Raw genomic sequence first — 22841 nt, 5'->3', positions numbered from 1 at the left:
AGTTCCGGAACTTTCACTGCACATATTACATACATTGATGCAGTAAGCTTTTGACGTAAGCAAAGTTTAGATGTATAATTATATGATGTTGATCAAAACAGTTTCTCTGTAGAAACTAAAAAAACGAAACAATTTTTGCAACCAAATGAAGAAATGGAATGAGAAAGGGTCTTTGCTGCATCTTTTTTACAGGCTGAATCTTACATGATGCTTGGGAAATTGTATGGTAAGAGAATGAGAAACATTCACTCACTCACTCACTCACTCTTACAACAACAAGAGGTGAGATTAGAGTTATTAATGTATAGCCACACAGCAAAAATCGTTGACTGATATAAGTTGCCCAGGCAGTAGTATATTTTTGTGACACTGTCAGCAGTTGTTTCTGCAGGCCTTAGTTCTACAAATAGTACAATGCTGATTCTGTGTTTCCTTATATTACACAGGGCGTTAGGGTAGCCTAGTGGTTAAAAGCGTTCTCTTGCCACGCGAAAGATTTGGATTTGGTTCCCCAAGGCGTGAAATTTGTGCAGCCCATTTCTTGTATCCACCATGGTGATATTGCAGGAATAGTGATAAAAGCAGTGTAAAACTAAACCTCACTCACTCACTCCTTTATATCACCAGGTAATTACCAGTATCGACGTTCAGAGCATCGAGCCATCAGACGTGAAGATGAGGGACAGCCTCAGCAAGTCAATACAGATGGCCATAGAGATTGCTACAAAGTTTGTTCTTGACATTTGTTTTCAGCAACCATCTTTTATGTCTGCCGATGTAGTGGTCCAGGGGCGGTGGGGTAACCTAGTGCTTTAAGCGTTTGCTCGTCACGCTGAAGGCCAGAGTTCGATTCCCCACATGGGTACAATGTTTGAAGCCCATTTCAGGTGTCCACTGCTGTGATATTGCTGGAATATCAACCCATGCTTGTCATAAGAGGCGAGGAATGGTGATCAGACTCGCTGACTTGGTTGGCATATGTCATCGTATCCCAATTGCTTAGATCGATGCTCATGATGTTGATCACTGGATTGTCTTGTCCAGATCTGATTATTAATTATCCACCTTACAGCTGGAATATTGCTGAGTGCAATGTTAAACAACAAACAAGCAAATCAAACATTTCTGGTCATACAAGGTGACTGAACATTCAGTTTCTCGCTCTATTGCGTGTCATTGTTCTCCAGTAGTGGGTCCTTGCTCACCACATCTGTCATTGGAGGTTCAGTTGCTACTGAAAACACTGATTGTTGATGATTTTGTGTTGCAGAATATGGAATGATATCATTCTCATGTTTTTTACTCTACATACTGTTAATTTTTCCTTATCCTGACTCATGCTCTTTTTGCTTGTCTTCTTCTTCTTGCGAACATAGTGGAACACTTGTATCTCCCTAATTGAAGCTCCCTTCAATTTAAAATCACTAATTAGTATTCACCACGAGTTACCTCCTTTCCACAAGCGCGGGAACGAGGGCGCCACCTCTACCCATGTGCCTCACTCTCTCCTTCTTCGCCCAGTGAGCTGGACGTGAGAAGCGCCTGTGTCTCCGACACACTATATCCTTTGAATTATATTTAGTTAGTTACCTCGTATAGACATCTATAGAGGTTTAGCTAGTATCCTTCAAGCGATTATATATTGATATTTAATTCGTTTTTTTCTACAGTTTATTCACGGGGCGCGTGTTTGTTTCAGTGGATTCGTTGATGAAAATTCTGTACTATTACAGATTGCGTTTTTATGCTGCTGCTGATCCGGGTTTATGAACAACCGCCTGGATGACATACTTGGACCCCATGATCACGATGATTCTATCAAGATGGCCAGCAAGAGCACTGTAAATTTATCTCCACCAAACCAAACAGGAGGAAAAATGCAACAGATTATTTCCTCTATCATCAACTTACGCAGAGTGAAGTCTCATGTACTATATCTCCATTTGGATCAGAACTGTCATACTACGTGCATATGCGGATGGACCTATTCCGACCCTCCATGAGCTTAATACTCATGATATTATAGCGCTAACTTCTACAATTGTTCTACACAAATGTGATTGAAATAATGGAGGGTTTATTTCTGGAAATCGATATGGTGGTTGCAAACCATTATCTGAGAGATATCACCACCAGGAGGACGTCTCAGGTATACACCAATTCGATCCCATGGTCCTCGCACAACAGCTGACAGTTCCTCTTAGAAGATAAGTCAATCTAACAGATTTTTACTTATCTTATAACAATACTAAATAGCTTCATGCTATATATAATTTACTTAAGTTCCTTTTATCATCACAGTACTATGATTATTACATCATACAATATATAAGTTAACAACTCTACAGAGTTTGTTATTATATATATTTACCTTAAGTTATTCATATCTTAAGAGTAATACTATGGTTACATGATAAATGCATTAGCTAACAAACTCTACAGAGTTTTTGGCTATTTTATACATAGCTTAAGTTAATTAAGCTAACAAACTCTACGGAGTTTTACTATTATATAGGTAACTTAAGCTAATTATACCTTAAGCATAGTACTATACTCATATTATAAAAATATATTAGCTAACAAACTCTACAGAGTTTTGCTATTATATATATAGGTAGCTAAAGCTTATTCATATCTTAAGCTCAGCACTATATCTATATCATATAAGTAGATTAGCTAACAAACTCTAAAGAGTTTGCTATTATATAATTAGCTTAAGTTTAATCATATCTTAAGCTTAGTACTATGTTATATCTTAAAGTATTTTAGCTAACAAACTCTAAGGAGTTTATACTAGCATATTAACAAGCTTAAGTCTATTAGTCTTAAGCATTGTATTAATGTTATATATACTTTATCATAATAAGTACATGGTAATAACCTTTTAACATATATGGCAGCTGATAAGTTAGCAGCAGGAATTCATCAGTTCAGTGCCTTTATGAAGTTCCCATAGGGTTATTACAATCATCACAGTTCAAATCACTAATTATTAAAAATCCAAAGTATTAGATATTCCCACCTCCGTCCGTAGGATGCTACAAGCAAGAGCATGAGTCAGGATAAGGAAAATATGTAATTTTGGAGTAAAATTGATATTTTATACTTATCCTGACTCATGAGGTCAGCCCCTCCCATCCTCCCCAAATAACACTTTGGATTTCCTGTAAATTCAAATGTTGGGCTCAGTATATGAGGAGAGAGTGAGGCACATGGGTAGAGGTGGCGCCCTCGTTCCCGCGCTTGTGGAAAGGAGGTAACTCGTGGTGAATACTAATTAGTGATTTTAAATTGAAGGGAGCTTCAATTAGGGAGATACAAGTGTTCCACTATGTTCGCAAGAAGAAGAAGACAAGCAAAAAGAGCATGAGTCAGGATAAGTATAAAATATCAATTTTACTCCAAAAATTACATTTTTAAGGACAAATGCAGAATTACAGCTCTGCATTTCTTTGTATTTCTGTGTTCTCAATTATGATTATTCATTAAACCATCAACAGTCCTTTTGTTAAACCATGATTAGTCTTGAAACTTTAACCAATTCCCACCACTAGTGAGTAGCAAGTCATGACGGCTAATTCCCTCATAAATACTGTACAGGTCCATAGAGAATGCAGCAGCCCATGAGGCTGACAAGATTGAGCAGGCTGCACGCGGTCAGCTGGAGAGACAGAAGCTGGCCAATGAGAAGGATGCAGAGAAGGAGAGGGCCAACTTGCTGCATCTGTGTGCTATAGCTGCAGCTGTTGAGTCAACTGGGCAAGCCAAAGCTGAAGCACAGGCCCAGGCTGAGAGGATGCTTATAGAGTGCCAGAGTGAGATTGAAGGTGAGCTGTGTGTGATACAGGCCCAGGCTGAGAGGATGCTTATAGAGTGTCAGAGTGAGATTGAAGGTGAGCTGTGATACAGGCCCAGGCTGAGAGGATGTTTATAGAGTGTCAGAGTGGGATTGAAGGTGAGCTGTGATACAGGCCCAGGCTGAGAGGATGTTTATAGAGTGTCAGAGTGAGATTGAAGGTGAGCTGTGTGTGATACAGGCCCAGGCTGAGAGGATGCTTATAGAGCGCCAGGAGTGAGATTGAAGGTGAGCTTGTGTGTGTGATACAGGCCCAGGCTGAGAGGATGCTTAGAGTGTCAGAGTGAGATTGAAGGTGAGCTGTGTGATACAGGCCCAGGCTGAGAGGATACTTATAGAGTGTCAGAGTGAGATTGAAGGTGAGCTGTGTGTGATACAGGCCCAGGCCGAGAGGATACTTATAGAGTGTCAGAGTGAGACGGTGAAGAGCGTGTGTGATAGGGAGGCCCAGGCTGAGAGGATACCTTATAGAGTGCCAGAGCGAGATTGAAGGTGAGTTGTGTGTGACACAGGCCCAGGGCCGAGAGGATGCTTATAGAGTGCCAGGAGTGAGATTGAAGGTGAGCTGTGTGGTGATAGAGGCCCAGGCTGAGAGGATACTTATAGACTGCCAGAGTGAGATTGAAGGTAAGCTGTGTGTGATACAGGCCCAGGCTGAGAGGATGCTTATAGAGCCAGTCAGTGGATGGAAGGTGAGCTGTGTGACACAGGCCCAGGCTGAGAGGATGCTGATAGAGTGTCAGAGTGAGATTGAAGGTGAGCTGTGTGTGATACAGGCCCAGGCTGAGAGGATACTTATAGAGTGTCAGAGTGAGATTGAAGGTGAGTTGTGTGACACAGGCCCAGCTGAGAGGATACTTATAGAGTGCCAGAGTGAGATTGAAGGTGAGTTGTGTGTGATACAGGCCCAGGCTGAGAGGATGCTTATAGAGAGTCAGAGTGAGATGTGAAGGTGAGCTGTGAGGCTGTGTGTGATACAGGCCCAGGCTGAGAGGATACTTATAGAGCGTCAGAGTGAGATTGAAGGTGAGCTGTGATACAGGCCCAGGCTGAGAGGATGTTTATAGAGCGTCAGAGTGAGATTGAAGGTGAGCTGTGTGTGATACAGGCCCAGGCTGAGAGGATGCTTATAGAGTGTCAGAGTGGATTGAAGGTGAGTTGTGTGTGATACAGGCCCAGGCTGAGGGGATGCTTATAGAGTGTCAGAGTGGGATTGAAGGTGAGCTGTGTGTGATACAGGCCCAGGCTGAGAGGATCCTTATAGAGTGTCAGAGTGGGATTGAAGGTGAGTTGTGTGTGATACAGGCCCAGGCTGAGGGGATGCTTATTGAGTGTCAGAGTGAGATTGAAGGTGAGCTGTGTGTGATACAGGCCCAGGGTGAGAGGATGCTTATAGAGTGCCAGAGTGAGATTGAAGGTGAGTTGTGATACAGGCCCAGGCTGAGAGGATGCTTATAGAGCGTCAGAGTGAGATTGAAGGTGAGCTGTGATACAGGCCCAGGCTGAGAGGATGCTTATAGAGTGTCAGAGTGAGATTGAAGGTGAGTTGTGATACAGGCCCAGGCTGAGAGGATGCTTATAGAGCCAGAGAGGAGATTGAAGCTGAGCTGTGTGTGATACAGGCCCAGGCTGAGAGGATGCTTATAGAGTGTCAGAGTGAGATTGAAGGTGGTGAGCTGTGTGTGATACAGGCCCAGGCCCAGGATGCTTATAGAGTCAGAGTGGGATTGAAGGTGAGCTGTGTGATACAGGCCCAGGCTGAGAGGATCCTTATAGAGCCTAGAGAGGGATTGAAGGTGAGTTGTGTGTGATACAGGCCCAGGCTGAGGGGATGCTTATTGAGTGTCAGAGTGAGATTGAAGGTGAGCTGTGTGACATACAGGCCCAGGTGAGAGGGATGCTTATAGAGTGTCAGAGTGAGGATTGAAGGTGAGCTGTGATGCAGTCCCAGGCTGAGAGGATGCTTATAGAGCTGTGTCATGAGAGTGAGAGATTGAAGGTGAGTTGTGATGCAGTCCCAGGCTGAAAGGATGCTTATAGAGTGTCAGAGTGAGATTGAAGGTGAGTTGTGATGCAGGCCCAGGCTGAGAGGATACTTATAGAGAGTCAGAGTGAGATTGAAGGTGAGCTGTGATACAGGCCCAGGCTGAGAGGATACTTATAGAGTGTCAGAGTGAGATTGAAGGTGAGCTGTGTGTGATAGAGGCCCAGGCAGAGAGGATGCTTATAGAGTGTCAGAGTGAGATTGAAGGTGAGCTGTGATACAGGCCCAGGCAGAGAGGACATACTTATAGAGCCAGAGTGAGATTGGAGGTGAGCTGTGATAGAGGCCCAGGCAGAGAGGATGCTTCTATAGAGTGTCAGAGTGAGATTGAAGGTGAGCTGTGATACAGGCCCAGGCTGAGAGGATGCTTTTATAGATTGTCAGAGTGATTGAAGGTGAGTTGTGATGCAGTCCCAGGCTGAGAGGATGCTTATAGAGTGTCAGAGTGAGATTGAAGGTGAGCTGTGTGTGATACAGGCCCAGGCTGAGAGGATACTTATAGAGTGTCAGAGTGACATTGAAGGTGAGCTGTGTGTGATACAGGCCCAGGCTGAGAGGATACTTATAGAGTGCCAGAGTGAGATTGAAGGTGAGCTGTGTGTGATAGAGGCCCAGGCAGAGAGGATGCTTATAGAGTGTCAGAGTGAGATTGAAGGTGAGCTGTGATACAGGCCCAGGCTGAGAGGATGCTTTATAGAGAGTCAGAGTGAGATTGAAGGTGAGCTGTGATGCAGGCCCAGGCTGAGAGGATGCTTATAGAGTGTCAGGAGTGAGATTGAAGGTGAGTTTTGGATACAGGCCCAGGCTGAGAGGATGCTTATAGAGCGTCAGAGTGAGATTGGAAGGTGAGTTAGATGCAGGCCCAGGCAGAGAGGGATGCTTATAGAGGACAGAGTGAGATTGGAAGGTGAGCCAGTGATACAGGCTCAGGCTGAGAGGAGGACATTGCAGAGTGGTCAGAGAAAATGGTATGAAGGTGAGCTGTGATAGAGGCCCAGGCAGAGATGGATGCTTATAAGGAGTGTCAGAGTGAGATTGAAGGTGAGCTGTGACACAGGCCCAGGCTGAGGATACTATAGAGAGTGTCAGAGTGAGATTGAAGGTGAGCTGTGTGTGATACAGAGCCCAGGCAGAGAGGATACCATAGAGAGTGTCAGAGTGAGAGTGAAGGGTGAGCTGTGTGATAGAGGCCCAGGCAGAGAGGACGTCTATAGAGTGTCAGAGTGAGACTGAAGGTGAGCTGTGTGTGACAGGCCCAGGCCGAGAGGATACTTATAGAGTGTCAGAGTGAGATTGAAGGTGAGCTGTGTGTGATACAGGCCCAGGCAGAGAGGATACTTATAGAGTGTCAGAGTGAGAGCCACAGGATACAGACCAGGCTGAGAGTGAGAATTGAAGGTGAGCTGTGTGTGATAGAGGCCCAGGCTGAGAGGATACCTATAGAGGTCAGGAGGAGATTGAAGGTGAGCTGTGTGTGATAGAGGCCCAGGCAGAGAGGATGCTTATAGAGTATCAGAGTGAGGATTGAAGGTGAGGCTGTGTGTGATACAGGCCCAGGCTGAGAGGATACTTATAGAGGTCAGAGTGAGATTGAAAGGTGAGACGTGTGTGATAGAGGCCCAGGCAGAGAGGATGCTTACAGAGGTCAGAGTGAGATTGAAGGTGAGCTGACATTATGTGATAGGAGGGCCCAGGCAGAGAGGATGCTTGTGTGAGAGTGTCAGAGTGAGATTGAAGGTGAGCTGTGTGTGATACAGGCCCAGGCTGAGAGGATACTTTATAGAGGATGCAGCCAGAGTGAGATTGAAGGTGAGCTGTGTGTGATAGAGGCCCAGGCAGAGAGGATGCTTATAGAGTGTCAGAGTGAGATTGAAGGTGAGCTGTGATACAGGCCCAGGCTGAGAGGATGCTTATAGAGCGTCAGAGTGAGATTGAAGGTGAGTTGTGATGCAGGCCCAGGCTGAGAGGATGCTTATAGAGCGTCAGAGTGAGATTGAAGGTGAGCTGTGATACAGGCCCAGGCTGAGAGGATGTTTATAGAGTGCCAGAGTGGGATTGAAGGTGAGCTGTGTGTGATACAGGCCCAGGCTGAGAGGATACCTATAGGAGTGTCAGGAGTGAGATTGAAGGTGAGCTGTGTGTGATAGCTGAGGCCCAGGCTGAGAGGATGCTTATAGAGTGTCAGAGTGAGATTGGAAGGTGAGCTGTGTGTGATAGAGGCCCAGGCTGAGAGGATGCTTATAGAGTGTCAGAGTGAGATTGAAGGTGAGCTGTGTGTGATACAGGCCCAGGCTGAGAGGATACTTATAGAGTGTCAGAGTGAGATTGAAGGTGAGCTGTGTGTGATACAGGCCCAGGCTGAGAGGATGCTTATAGAGTGTCAGAGTGAGATTGAAGGTGAGCTGTGTGTGATACAGGCCCAGGCTGAGAGGATACTTATAGAGTGTCAGAGTGAGAGATTGAAGGTGAGCTGTGTGTGATACAGGCCCAGGCTGAGAGGATACTGATAGAGCGTCAGAGTGAGATTGAAGGTGAGTTGTGTGTGATACAGGCCCAGGCTGAGAGGGATGCTTATAGAGTGTCAGAGTGAGAGATTGAAGGTGAGTTGTGATGCAGGCCCAGGCTGAGAGGATGCTTATAGAGTGTCAGAGTGAGATTGAAGGTGAGCTGTGTGTGATACAGGCCCAGGCTGAGAGGATACTTATAGAGTGTCAGAGTGAGATTGAAGGTGAGCTGTGTGTGATACAGGCCCAGGCTGAGAGGATACTTATAGAGTGTCAGAGTGAGATTGAAGGTGAGCTGTGTGTGATAGGAGGCCCAGGCTGAGAGGATACTTATAGAGTGTCAGAGTGAGATTGAAGGTGAGCTGTGTGTGATAGAGGCCCAGGCTGAGAGGATACTTATAGAGTGTCAGAGTGAGATTGAAGGTGAGCTGTGTGTGATACAGGCCCAGGCTGAGAGGATACTTATAGAGTGTCAGAGTGAGATTGAAGGTGAGCTGTGTGTGATAGAGGCCCAGGCTGAGAGGATACTTATAGAGTGTCAGAGTGAGATTGAAGGTGAGCTGTGTGTGATACAGGCCCAGGCTGAGAGGATACTTATAGAGCTGGCAGAGTGAGATTGAAGGTGAGTTGTGTGTGTGATACAGGCCCAGGCTGAGAGGATGCTTATAGAGTGTCAGAGTGAGATTGAAGAGGTGAGTTGTGATGCAGGCCCAGGCTGAGAGGATGCTTATATAGAGCCAGAGTGAGATTGAAAGGTGAGCTGTGTGTGATACAGGCCCAGGCTGAGAGGATGCTTATAGAGTGTCAGAGTGAGATTGAAGGTGAGCTGTGATGCAGGCCCAGGCTGAGAGGATGCTTATAGAGCGTCAGAGTGAGATTGAAGGTGAGCTGTGTGCGATACAGGCCCAGGCTGAGAGGATGCTTATAGAGCATCAGAGTGAGATTGAAGGTGAGCTGTGATGCAGGCCCAGGCTGAGAGGATGCTTATAGAGCGTCAGAGTGAGATTGAAGGTGAGTTGTGATGCAGGCCCAGGCTGAGAGGATACTTATAGAGCGTCAGAGTGAGATTGAAGGTGAGCTGTGATACAGGCCCAGGCTGAGAGGATGCTTATAGAGCGTCAGAGTGAGATTGAAGGTGAGTTGTGTGTGATACAGGCCCAGGCTGAGAGGATGCTTATAGAGCGTCAGAGTGAGATTGAAGGTGAGCTGTGTGTGATACAGGCCCAGGCTGAGAGGATGCTTATAGAGTGCCAGAGTGAGATTGAAGGTGAGTTGTGTGTGATACAGGCCCAGGCTGAGAGGATGCTTATAGAGCGTCAGAGTGAGATTGAAGGTGAGCTGTGATGCAGGCCCAGGCTGAGAGGATGCTTATAGAGTGTCAGAGTGAGATTGAAGGTGAGTTGTGTGTGATACAGGCCCAGGCTGAGAGGATGCTTATAGAGCGTCAGAGTGAGATTGAAGGTGAGTTGTGATGCAGGCCCAGGCAGAGAGGATGCTTATAGAGTGTCAGAGTGAGATTGAAGGTGAGCTGTGATGCAGGCCCAGGCTGAGAGGATACTTATAGAGTGTCAGAGTGAGATTGAAGGTGAGCTGTGTGTGATAGAGGCCCAGGCAGAGAGGATGCTTATAGAGTGTCAGAGTGAGATTGAAGGTGAGCTGTGTGTGATACAGATGGATTTTTATGGAAGAAAGTTTTCTGGTCAAACAGTCATTCAGGGCAGTGCTCAGTGAACATTTCCCTCATATCAGATTTCTGCTGTGTTCAGAATCCTATGGCTTAGTTTTGAGGTTTCCATAGAATGAATGAGGACTTGAATGATAAATGACTTACAATTAGGAGAGGAGGACTGAAGCGGGCACTGACCTTATGCATATCATTCTTTCTTGCAATTTGTGGGTTTTTTCCAGCTGCAAAACTGAAGGCAGAGGCAGAGGCAATAGAACATCAAGCTAGACTGGAGACACAGGGCATGGTAAATATAGATACTTAACTGTCACAAAACATGGCTACTATTGATGACTGACCATCACAGTGATGTTATACTGTCACTGAGCATTTCACAGAGCATGGTAAATATAGGTACCTGACTGTCACATAACATGCTAACTGTGATGTTATACTGTCACTGAGCATTTCACAGAGCATGGTAAATATAGGTACCTGACTGTCACAGAACATGCTAACTGTGATGTTATACTGTCACTGAGCATTTCACAGAGCATGGTAAATATAGGTACCTGACTGTCACATAACATGCTAACTGTGATGTTATACTGTCACTGAGCATTTCACAGAGCATGGTAAATATAGGTACCTGACTGTCACAGAACATGCTAACTGTGATGTTATACTGTCACTGAGCATTTCACAGAGCATGGTAAATATAGGTACCTGACTGTCACATAACATGCTAACTGTGATGTTATACTGTCACTGAGCATTTCACAGAGCATGGTAAATATAGGTACCTGACTGTCACATAACATGCTAACTGTGATGTTATACTGTCACTGAGCATTTCACAGAGCATGGTAAATATAGGTACCTGACTGTCACATAACATGCTAACTGTGATGTTATACTGTCACTGAGCATTTCACAGAGCATGGTAAATATAGGTACCTGACTGTCACAGAACATGCTAACTGTGATGTTATACTGTCACTGAGCATTTCACAGAGCATGGTAAATATAGGTACCTGACCATCACATAACATGCTAACTGTGATGTTATACTGTCACTGGGCATTTCACAGAGCATGGTAAATATAGGTACCTGACTGTCACAGAACATGCTAACTGTGATGTTATACTGTCACTGAGCATTTCACAGAGCATGGTAAATATAGGTACCTGACTGTCACATAACATGCTAACTGTGATGTTATACTGTCACTGAGCATTTCACAGAGCATGGTAAATATAGGTACCTGACTGTCACAGAACATGCTAACTGTGATGTTATACTGTCACTGAGCATTTCACAGAGCATGGTAAATATAGGTACCTGACCATCACATAACATGCTAACTGTGATGTTATACTGTCACTGGGCATTTCACAGAGCATGGTAAATATAGGTACCTGACTGTCACAGAACATGCTAACTGTGATGTTATACTGTCACTGAGCATTTCACAGAGCATGGTAAATATAGGTACCTGACTGTCACATAACATGCTAAATATTGATTCTTGATTGCCACAAATCATGGTAACTATTTGGGTAGTACTTGCCTGGTAAGTATATCATACAATACTTGACTGCCACAGAGCTTAAGTAACTGAATTTCCTCACTTGTTCTCACTAAAGTATGAGAACACTACAAGAAATCACTCAGATTATACAAGCTTAAATTTCTGCAGAAGAAACTCCATATCGATCGGTTTACAGTGGGACTTGTAGTAGACACCTAAGCTGGTGAGGCCCAGTGCAAGTCATTATACCCTAATAGGAGGCAACTCTGCTCCTATCAATTTGGCGGTGGGGTAGCGTTGACTCGTGATGCCCAAGACGCCGGGTTCCATTCCTGACATGGATACAATGTGTGAAGCCCATTTCTGGTGTCCCCTCCGTGATGTTGCTGGAATATTGCTAAAAGAGGCATAAAACCATACTTACTCACTCACTCATCAATCACTCGTTTGCATAGACCAGATTTCCAGATTTGATTATGTACAGGCTCCATTGATATAGATTGTTTAATATTTTTGCTTAAGAAGCATTCATTTACACATCTATTTTGTTAGGCCTTCTCCCTAACATATAGTTAAAGTTTGAGTTTTTAAGTGTGAGGAGAGTATTGTGACTTGTGTGACAGGCGAAGAGGGGCGAGATCAACTACCTGCGAGGTCAAAACGAGCTCTACCTGGACAAAGAAAGAAGGAAGGCTGAGATTGAAGTGAGCAAAATCCAGATATGCACTGTATCCTGTTTCAAGCAGGGTTGATTTGCTGACGTTCCATCACCATATGATTTGGTCATAACCATCAAGCTGTGTTTTATATTTCCTAGATCCTTTTCCACATATTTAACAACAGTTACATCTGTGTTTTAATGGGGAATATTCTCTCCTTCAAATATTGAAGATGTAAATAAAGGGAAATTACAATAGAGCCATTGTTTTAAGATGGACAATTACGGTTTTACTAAATAATACTTCATTCTCATGACCAAAGGGAAGCAACTCTTGTGTAGCCTGCTCTGTCAACACAGGAATTCAAAGGAAACAGATTTTCAACAAAATATAACATCTTAGAGTCTGTATATAAGTTTATATCTGTAATAGTCTTAGGCTGTGGAGAAACCATACTGTTCATTGGAAGATATTGAAAATGTTGACAGTTACTGTCTAATTTCAGGTGAACAAATTCCAGGAGATGATTGAGAGTATTGGCCAAGAGACATGTGCAGCCATGGCCCAAGCTGGCCCAGATACCCAGGTGAGACATTCTGTGCCCTGTAGGAGTTCCTCCACAGGAACCCATGAAGATCCGCCTTAGAATTGATCTTCAGCAACCCATGCTTGTCGTAAGAGGCGACTTACAGGATAGGGTGGTCAAACTCGTGACTTGGTTGACACACGTCATCGTATCCCAATTGTGTAGATCGATGCTCATGCTGTTGATCACTGGATTGTCTAGGTCCAGACTTGATTTTTACAGACTGTCTCCTTATAGCTGGAATATTGCTCATTCTGCTTGAATGGGACAAAACGTTCAGTATGTGTATGCCACCTATTGTTTCAATTCATAGCAATCTTAAAGTATTGAGAACTGGTTCACCATTAAGTACTTCAGTGCTCCTTGTCAATGAGGAAAAGCTTCATGGATTCGCATAGATCGAGGGTCAGTCATTGGATTGTCTGGTTCAGATTACTGTATGGCTGGAATATTGCTGAGTATGGTGTTAAATAAGACAAACAAATTGTTAATCCTTGCAAATAGGATCTTTTGTCTCTGTAGCATCAGCAACAGTTTCATGTGGGTGAATACTTTACTGAGCTCATGACTCTTTAGCTCGATATTTTGATCATGTGAGCAGGGCATCCAGATTAACAAGGTCAAGATCAGTGACCAGAAAAATACAAAAATCGATCATTCCTGAGCAATATAGATTCCCGGTTTCTAAAACAACTCGTAGATCTATGGTTTCCAGCCGAATGAGTGAGTGAGTTTAGTTTTACACTGCATTCAGCGGTGTTAAACGACAGCCAACCAACTTCAATGTTACCTTTGTTTTTCAGGCCCGCTTGCTGCAGGCTCTCGGGATGCAGAGCGTGTTGTTCACTGATGCCAAGAATCCCCTCAACCTGTTCAACACAGCAGGTGGTCTTGTAGGCAGGGAACAAGATAGGCAGACATCTGCTTGAAGTGCTGCATCCACTCCACCATTGGTTCTGATAGTCATTGCTAGAAGCATGGCTTACCAAGCAGAGCCCCATTTCACAAAGCGATCGTAGTGCTAAGGTGATCGTAACTCCCATACTTTAACATAGACTTACGACAGTCGTAGCGCTACGATCACTTTTGCAAAACAGGCCCCATTTCACAAGATAACAGTTCACAAAATAGCAGCAGTTTATATGCAGTTTAACACAATCATCTGTTGAAGGAATTCAATTGAAAGTTTACAAAAGTTACAAATTTTAGATGTTTCCCAGGTTTGAAAAAATAACATAGGATGAAGAAGTAGACATTTTGAATGAAGTTAAATGAAAGGACACTTAAGTCAAAGGGGCATGGGTAGCCCAGTCATCAAAGATGCCACTATTTGCTGTGCAGAGTTCCGTCCCTTGTTCACGCGAGAAAATTTAGATCATCTGAAATTTTGTTTCTGTGATTGTCCTCACCATATCAACACTGAAGTGGTAAAGTTCTGAGACCTGCATCACTTCAGGTTGTTCTTCCACATTATACTGGCAGTTTGATTTAACTGTATATAACTCATTCACAAATGAAAGGGGCGTTGGGGTTGCCTAGTGATTAAAGCGTTCGCTCGTCACACTATGCTCTTAAAAAAGATTAGGGGAACTTCATTTTTAATTTACAATTGAAACAACTGGGAGATATATCAAAGTCAATCAATGTGGATATGATAATAATAAATGTTTTGAGAGTGCATCACCACTTGCACTTGCTTATGATAATTGTTTGTACAGTAATCGATCTTGCAAGATGATTGGTGTATGACGTGAAGTTTGGCCCTCAACATGTTTTATTTGCATGTGTACAATTTTCAAATTAAAAAAACATGGCTAGAAACAAACACTAACAACTGTGTGATGCAAGATGATTGTCAAAATTAATAGTCTACAGTGATTTATCGACCTTCTTGAAAACCATCAAAATAAAAAACTGACATTCAATGCATGTGTATGGGGCTACTGCGTTGAGCACGTATATCCCATGCATTCTGTGTAGGGGTGGTGCGTTCTTAAGATGTCTGTCTTTGAAAAGTTTGTTAACACTGAAATACTTCCTATCCAAATTGAAAGTTCAGGTTCCCCTACTTTTTTTGAAGAGTATATATATCCCACAGCTGTCAATATAACCTTCATAGAAGTAAGGCAGCTGTGATATTAATGTGAATATTGCCATGATATATTTTGAAGTTTGGTTACTTGGATTTCTTTTGACATGTAATGCCTTCAGCTTTTGAAATATGGAAATTTCTTAATAGCCTGAAATCACATGCAGCTGGATTCCCCAAATATTGTCAAACATAGGTGTTTCTCCATATTAGTATAGTGATTAAGCCATACTAAGATAATAATAATAATAATAATATTGATGAGTATTTATAAAGCACTGTATCCATCCACAAGGTGCATGATCAAAGCGCATGATGATGATGATGATACACACGTTTGACAATTATTGTTTACTTGTTTTAGATACTGTAAGTCATGAAATTAATGTGATGACTATGTAATACAAAATATGCTGGAGTAAAAATTCTTGTATGGAGAAGTATATTCACAACATGTAAGTTATCTGATATGGAAATCTATTTGATTGATGTGCTGCAGTGTGAAAATGACTGCATCATGCAGGACAGGGATTTATGTAGAGCTGCCCCAAGGTCTCAGCAGGGCGGTGGCTTAGCCTAGTGGTTAAAGCGTTGGCTCACCATGTCGAAGACCCGGGTTTGATTCCTCACATGGGTACAATGTGTGAAACCCATTTCTAGTGTCCCCTGCCATGATATTGCTGGAATATTGCTAAAAGCGGCATTAAACTAAAGTCACTCACTCACTCACCCAAGACTTCAGCAAATCTGGGAAAATGAATTACATGACTTGAATAAAACTAATGTCACGGGTTTGTAGAGTTGACTTGTATTGCACAGATGAATGGAACCAAGTCTTCAGCTAATTTCAGTAAAAATTTCCAAAGTGGAATGAATATTGTTGTATTTAATGTTAAGGGTATGTGGAGGTAACTTGCATCTCAGTGATAACTAGACAAGTGTAGAATATGAGGCTTGGATACAGCTTAACCATTATTGTATTTTTTGAATAAATTAAAAGCATTATTAAAATTGCTGTGATTAAAGGAAAATGACAAATAAGAACTTTTGAAAGTGAAAAGACAACATTTTGAAGCAAATAACAATTTTTCCCAAATGTTAATGCTAAACATTATTGTAAACATTATTGTATTTTTTTAATGTATCAATTGCTTTTAAACAAATAATTTTTTTCTCAAACTGGGTACAAGGGGTGCCTGTTTTGGAATCAAATATATCTCCCTTCCGGAATTATTATTTCCTGCCAAATTCTTTGAAGCAGCTATGTGTGAGAGATAGCTTGGCAATATTTAGAGTTATTAATATATTGACCTTCTATATTGGTACATGTACTTGGCGATAAGTCTGTGATATTGATCTGTAATTATTACACTTTGATTGTTGATATTTGGAGTGCTGTTTTGTACCAGAATTTGTCATAGTTTCGTTAATATAAGGTCGCCAAATTAATGTATATGAGCATTGTGTTAACAGTTCACTGTTGTTGCACTTGTATATATGAACAATGAATATTCTAAGGTTAATCTGACAATGAAGCAGCTTTGTAATGTGTACACCATTTGGCACCAGAAATTATTTTGATATTAAATATATGTTTTTGTTCATGTTATATTACCTATAATTACCTCCTTTTTTGTGTATAGAGTGTATATATCATGTAGTCAAACGAAACTAATGAATGGGTTAAGGGATTTTTGAAGAACCTATGAGAGTCTGTTTTAGATAAGGTTGTCACCAGACCTTACTTCTGCTGAAATGAATAACTACCGTTCTTCTCACACTATTTTCTGTGTGTATGGTTGCTAAGTATTTGTAGGACAGGAACGAAGACGTCTGTGTTCAGTGGCCATACAATCAATTCATTTTGTTACCAAAACTTTGAACATCTTTGTTACCAGGTCCACAGTGAATATAATGAAACAGAATATCTTGTCGGTCACCACTTTAAGAAATTCAAGTTTTGTCACTGAACGGAGAAGACAAACACCTTTTGCGAGCGAACCAACAACAAACATTTCAGGATATCCAGTATACAGTTTTGTTTAGTTGTTTATCCCATATTTTGCATCTATATATTCCCCATATTTGGTTTCCATTATTCTGGTTAGTTTTTAATACCTGCTCCATGACTTGAACTTTGTGCCTTACAATATCTCTGAAAGTTTTGCATAATACTTCTGTGCATTTTTACCTTTTTTGATCGGAGAAGAGTCTATTTAGTCCATGTTACCATATTTACATAAATATGAGAGCTGTTTATTATATGTTTCCATCCTAGGACCAAAGTTGATCACATATCTTACTTACGGAAGATAGTTTTCATCCAAAACAACATGGTATTAAATATTGTGTCCACTATATTAAGTGTTCTGCCCCCATAAATTATTCCCATACAAACCTCTTGCCTAGCCTTAGGTAAATGTATTAAATTTATAAACACCACATTTTTCAGTCTCTAATTTCTTCTCATTTGTTTATCTTTTAACTTGAAAAAGCACAGCAGGTATATATATGCTATTGCAAAATAAGGGTCTTTAATTTCAACATTTGAACTAACTTTGTTGATAGCCCTCTAATTACCTTTTTGGATTCTGAACTACATCTATCCCCAACACACTTTGCCAGAATGATTTTCTTATGAATATACACCAGTGAAATCTTCACCTTTGTATTTAGTATGATGGTATTTTGTATAGATGTGCCAGGTGAGTTGTTGAGAATTCTCCGCTTATCACAGTAACCTGCTTTTGAACCATTCCTTGTGGCAAGGTTTGAGGCAATCAGGCTTGAGATATAAAAATTGAAGATGCCAGTGATCGAAATTACAAAGTTTAATATTTAGGGGTATTGAATCACAAGATCTGAGAGCCAGAGTTTGGAGAAGAAGGAGTCTGATATTCACACACGGCTTGTTGTGTGTGAGTCCTATCACACATGGCTTGTTGTGTGTGAGTCCTATCACACACGGCTTGTTGTGTGGGAGTCCTGTCACACACGGCTTGTTGTGTGGGAGTCCAGTCCACAACCACCTTTGTTATGTTATTTCCATGTGGATGTTTATAGAAATTATATTGTTTCTTTTGATACTGTAGAACACAATATGTACATATCTATTGATGTACATATATAGATTTCAGTAAAATCAATTTCCTATATTTTCTTGTTATATTTATTATTGGATATTATTATTATTGATATTTATATAGCGCACATATCCATGCACTAGTGCATGTTCAAGGCGTTGGTATTTTTTTTAAATTTTATTTTGGTGTGTTTACATTTAAACGTAAAATATATTTTTCACTTGAGAAATTACTCCTGAACATCTGTGTTAGATTTGGTCAGAGACCAGTTCTTGTCTTCAGAGGCAACAATATAGTGTTGTCAGGATCCCTGACTTGGTAGATGCATTTCGTAGTTTCCCAAATGTATAGATCAATTCACAGGATGTAAGTCACTGGATTGTTCTGATCCAGACTAGATTATTTATTATTACAGACTGCCCTCATATAGCTGGAATATATGCAGCATTGAGCAACTTAACAAGCTACTTTCAGTGCTTTAGAAATTCATGCTTGTCTGCTTGTCCGGAATTATTAAGTTGTGCTGTTAACAAGTAAAAGTCAATGGATGGTATCTGAGGGTTTTACTACCCTAGTAGAGAGCGGAAGGTCGTGGGTTCGATCCCCGGCCGCGTCATACCAAAAGACGTTAAAATATGGTACTTGTTGGTCCCTGCCTGGCGCTCGGCATTAATGGGTACAACAAGGACTGGTCAGCTCGGAGTCAGTATAATGTGTCTGAGTGGGGTATTCATGCTTCACTGCGGCATGGTATCTCAGTGGGCTAGCACTATAAAACCAGCTTAAGTCTGGGCTAGTACAAGCAACCGCACATACACATACACACGCATGCACGTCGTCATATGAGCGAAATATTCTCAAGTACGACGTAAAACCCAATTTCACCTCACCTCACAACCCTAGTAATTAGTTTATTTAGGTTCAAGCAGGAATAGCAAAGACTGTTTGAATAAGTTTTACACTGGCACTCTGGACTAGCCTTGGATAAACCAAATTACTAAAGCTGAATGTTACATAGTCTTCAAACTGCTGACTTGTAAGAAATGCTCGATCACTCAAAAAAAATTATAAGCAATATGCTTGTTTTTTCTTCTACTTGTTGAATGATTTCATTAAGGAACATGGGCAACCTTCAGCCAAACCTTCAGAGGTGATTTCCATATCGAGACGCAGAGGTTTACCCACAGATATGTTCGTACAGAAATGTGAAATCGGTAATTAAATGACTTCACAAGATCAAGGAATGACTAATAGATTATACTGAAATACAGTTTTAAATTTAGGTTCACCTAAGGGAAACACAATGTCTCGAAAAGGTTGCGGAAACGGGAGGCAGTCATGTATAGATATTGCGTAGAACGGTGCTCATGATGTTGATCACGGATTGTCTGCTCCAGACTCGATTATTTACAGACAGCCGCCATATAGCTGGAATATTGCTGAGTGCTGCGTTAAACTAAACTAACACACTCATGTCTAGATACAACCAGCCAACTTGAAACTGCCCTATGACGAAACTTCTCGAAAGGTAGAGCTGTCATCTACATATGAAGACGCAAGGGAGATAACTCTAACGCTTGTGGCAATCTGACCCACATCAGCATTCGATATTGTACTAACGTTTCAAGCATTTTCTGCCACGGACACTCCGAAATCTCCGCGGCCACATACCAGATAGAAGAAATCGGGAGGCTATAATAAAAAAAATTGTGCTGATCCCCGACTCGAAATGCTTTCACAGTACAACAAATCATGATTATTGTACTGTAAAGCATTTCGAGTCATGGGTCATGTATTTTAATCTTTCATCCTCGCGAAGAAACGAGGGCCTGTGTGCTAGCCTACTGATATGGATAACATGGATACCCCAGTCACACACAGTATAGTACCTAGTGATACCGCGCTGACCACTTCTTCTTGTAACCTCTTAACCGTCAGGTTTCTAAAACAATTCAGGTCGAAGATTCATATGTTGGAGTGAGTGAGTTTAGTTTTACGCCGCACTCAGCAATATTCCATCTATATGGTGGCGGTCTGTAAATAATCGAGTCTGCACCTGACAATCCTGTGATCAACAACATGAGCATCGATCTGCGCAATTGGGAACCGATGACATGTGTCAACCAAGCCAGCGAGCCTGACCACCCGATCCCGTTAGTCGCCTCTTACGACAAGCATGGGTTATATTACTGAAGGCTCATTCTAACCCGGACCTTCACTGGTCTCATATGTTGGAAATAAATAGTGAAGCCAATGAATTTTAGTCGCCTCTGGAACCGAATCCTCACAGCTGAGGGTATCTTAGTCAAAGTATGGAACACAACATATGTACATACTCTAAACATCACGTTGGAATAGGTGGTATTGCTCTGTCATGGTTTTCCTCTTACCTGACAGAAGCCAGGCAGTGTTAGTTGCTGATAATCTCTCCAAGAAATCCATTCTATCGTGTGGTGTCCCTCAAGGCTCCGTTATGGGACCTGTCCTCTTCCTCCTGTATACCAGATACAGATACAGAAGCAGCTACTTTCAAGAACATTGAAAACTGCACAACCCAGATAAAAACATGGATGACAAGTAGAGTTTTAAGACTGAATGATGATAAAACTGAAGTATTACCTATTGGCAGATCACAACAATTGAAGATTATCACAAGTGATAGTATAACAATAGGTTCCTCACAGGTTGCCTTTTCTCCTCTGGTGAAGGATCTTGGCGTATGGCTAGAGTCGGATCTCGCCATGGATGTACATATCGACAGACTTTATAAAACCTGCTATTTCCATTTGCGCAGGATTGGGAACATCCGGAAGTACATCACAGAAGAAAGCACGAAGATTCTAGTCAGATGTCTAATTTCCTCCAGATTAGATTATTGCAACGGGCTGCTTGTAGGTCTTAACAGGGCTCAGCATAAAAGGCTGCAGAAAGTAAAGAATACGGCCGCCCGCATCATTTCGTTACAGTCAAAATCATGTCGCATTACTCCAGTTCTCAAATCACTTCATTGGCTCCCAATCGAATCACGTATCAACTTTAAAGTTCTCTGTACTGTCTACAAATGCCTCCACAACCAGGCCCCATCCTATCTCACTGACTTGATCGCTGTATACACACCAGCCAGAACTCTTCGATCTCAGAACCAGCTCCTACTTACTGTACCAACTTTTCGACTTTCCCCATTTGGTAAACGATCGTTCTTTCATGCAGCCCCAAGACTATGGAATTCACTGCCAGTCCACATCAAAGACTCTGATTTTATGACAGCTTTCAAATCACGACTTAAGACTTACCTTTTCTCCCCTGTATATAACTGACTCCCTCCCTCTTCCCCCTTCGCTTTGAGCATGCACTAGTGTGTGGATTATAGCGCATAACAAATGTCCATTATTATTATTATTTATTTCACTATGATTCTTATATCATTGATATAAAGCATTAACCTCAGTATATAATCTTTGAAAAATCTTTTTAAAATGTTGTTGTTGGTGGGGTGGGGGGAAGGGTGTGTGTTTAATATGAAACATAACAGTGACGTCATACTGGTTGTGAACAGTCTAAACCAGACACAAAAGTGGTTGGTTGTATGTGTAACGTCCCTCGGGTGAGTGAGTGAGTAGGGTTTTATGCCGCTTTTTAAAAGCAAGATTCAAGTCAGTATCACAGCTGGGACGCTAGAAATGGGCTACATCATTGTACCCATGTGGGAAATAGACCCGTGGTCTTTAGCGTGACGAACGGATGCTTTAACCATTAGGCTACCCTACCACCCCTATCGTTATCGGGTGTTTGATTGGTTGGTTGGTTGATTGTTTAACGCCGCGAACTCAGTAATATTATACGGCTGCTCATCGAAATTAGGGGCGGTGGCGTAGCCTAATGGTTAAAGCGTCCGCTCGACACGTTGAAGACCCGGGTTCGATTCACCACATGGGTGCAATGTGTGAAGCCCATTTCTGGTGTCCCCCGCCGTGATATTGCTGGAATATTGCTAAAAGCGGCGTAAAACCATACTCACTCACTCACTCACTCATCGGGAGTTTGAACCCACCCTTTTGTAGCAAACTAAATCTGTGGGTCCTTTGATGTCGTCGTGTCCGATATGTCAGAACTTAAAGACACTGACTGAACGCTGACCTCGGCTGTTGTACTTTCTGTGTCAGTCAACTGCCTTTCACTTTTCACTCCAAGGGAAGCAGAAATTAAATTCTGATAAATTGTTCATGTTTAACGGTACATTCAAAGGTGTAGTTTCTACATTGGGTTGTATCTGGAGTCAGGTTTTGCAGATGATTTTATTTCAATTTATATACTAGTATACTGTATTTTCCCGTCACACACTTAAGAATGTACTTCGTTTCAGAGCTACAAACTTAAACGCTGATGTGTACATTGTTTAAACCTGTGTTGAAATCACTCCGTATAAATATGTGTGCAAACAATACTAACTCAGGCTGCTTATTTAACGATCAACACTCGAATACTGTAGACAATGATTTGATATAAGTGGCATTGTTTAACACATTAATGTATGTGTAGTCTGAAAGTGACAGTGGCCTGATTCTTTTGGGTTTATGGAAACATAATCAAACAATATTTGGCAACCAAGTAAATTTCATGGAATCACATGATATACGTAATGAACACAAACACGCTGACGAAAAATTAAATCCCTGTAGAAATATGATTGCACCTACCAAAGTCGATGCTCTTTAATGTTTAATTTCAACGTGTAAGTTAGATCGGCAATGGCCAAATTTTACTCAGGCGCATAACAGGAAGGGAGATAATAACGTAATACGATGAAAGCATCTGTCAAAAT

The 22841-nt window shown here is 41.9% G+C and overlaps 1 protein-coding gene across 2 annotated transcripts in view; it reads left to right on the top strand.

Moving 5' to 3' along the window:
• Positions 1–14585, top strand: part of LOC124282875 (major vault protein-like) — a 44782-nt gene extending 30197 nt beyond the window's left edge. The window contains exons 21-26 of one of the 2 annotated variants that reach the window (XM_046718910.1): positions 628–728; positions 3601–3827; positions 10313–10377; positions 12226–12306; positions 12767–12847; positions 13651–14585. In XM_046718910.1, coding sequence (XP_046574866.1) covers positions 628–728; positions 3601–3827; positions 10313–10377; positions 12226–12306; positions 12767–12847; positions 13651–13776 — 681 coding nt within the window. In that variant the 3' untranslated portion in view covers positions 13777–14585. Of the gene's footprint in view, positions 1–627; positions 729–3600; positions 3828–4383; positions 4417–10312; positions 10378–12225; positions 12307–12766; positions 12848–13650 lie in introns of those variants that run through there. The other variant, XR_006900274.1, reaches the window with a different exon arrangement.
• The last annotated feature ends 8256 nt before the right edge of the window (positions 14586–22841 follow it).

The sequence above is a fragment of the Haliotis rubra genome, unplaced genomic scaffold (assembly GCF_003918875.1).
Source record: "Haliotis rubra isolate DU_JTF1 unplaced genomic scaffold, ASM391887v1 Scf305, whole genome shotgun sequence".
Classification (NCBI taxonomy): domain Eukaryota; kingdom Metazoa; phylum Mollusca; class Gastropoda; order Lepetellida; family Haliotidae; genus Haliotis; species Haliotis rubra.
The sequence above is the reverse complement of the archived record's forward strand: the minus strand, read 5'-3'. Positions and strand labels throughout refer to the sequence as shown.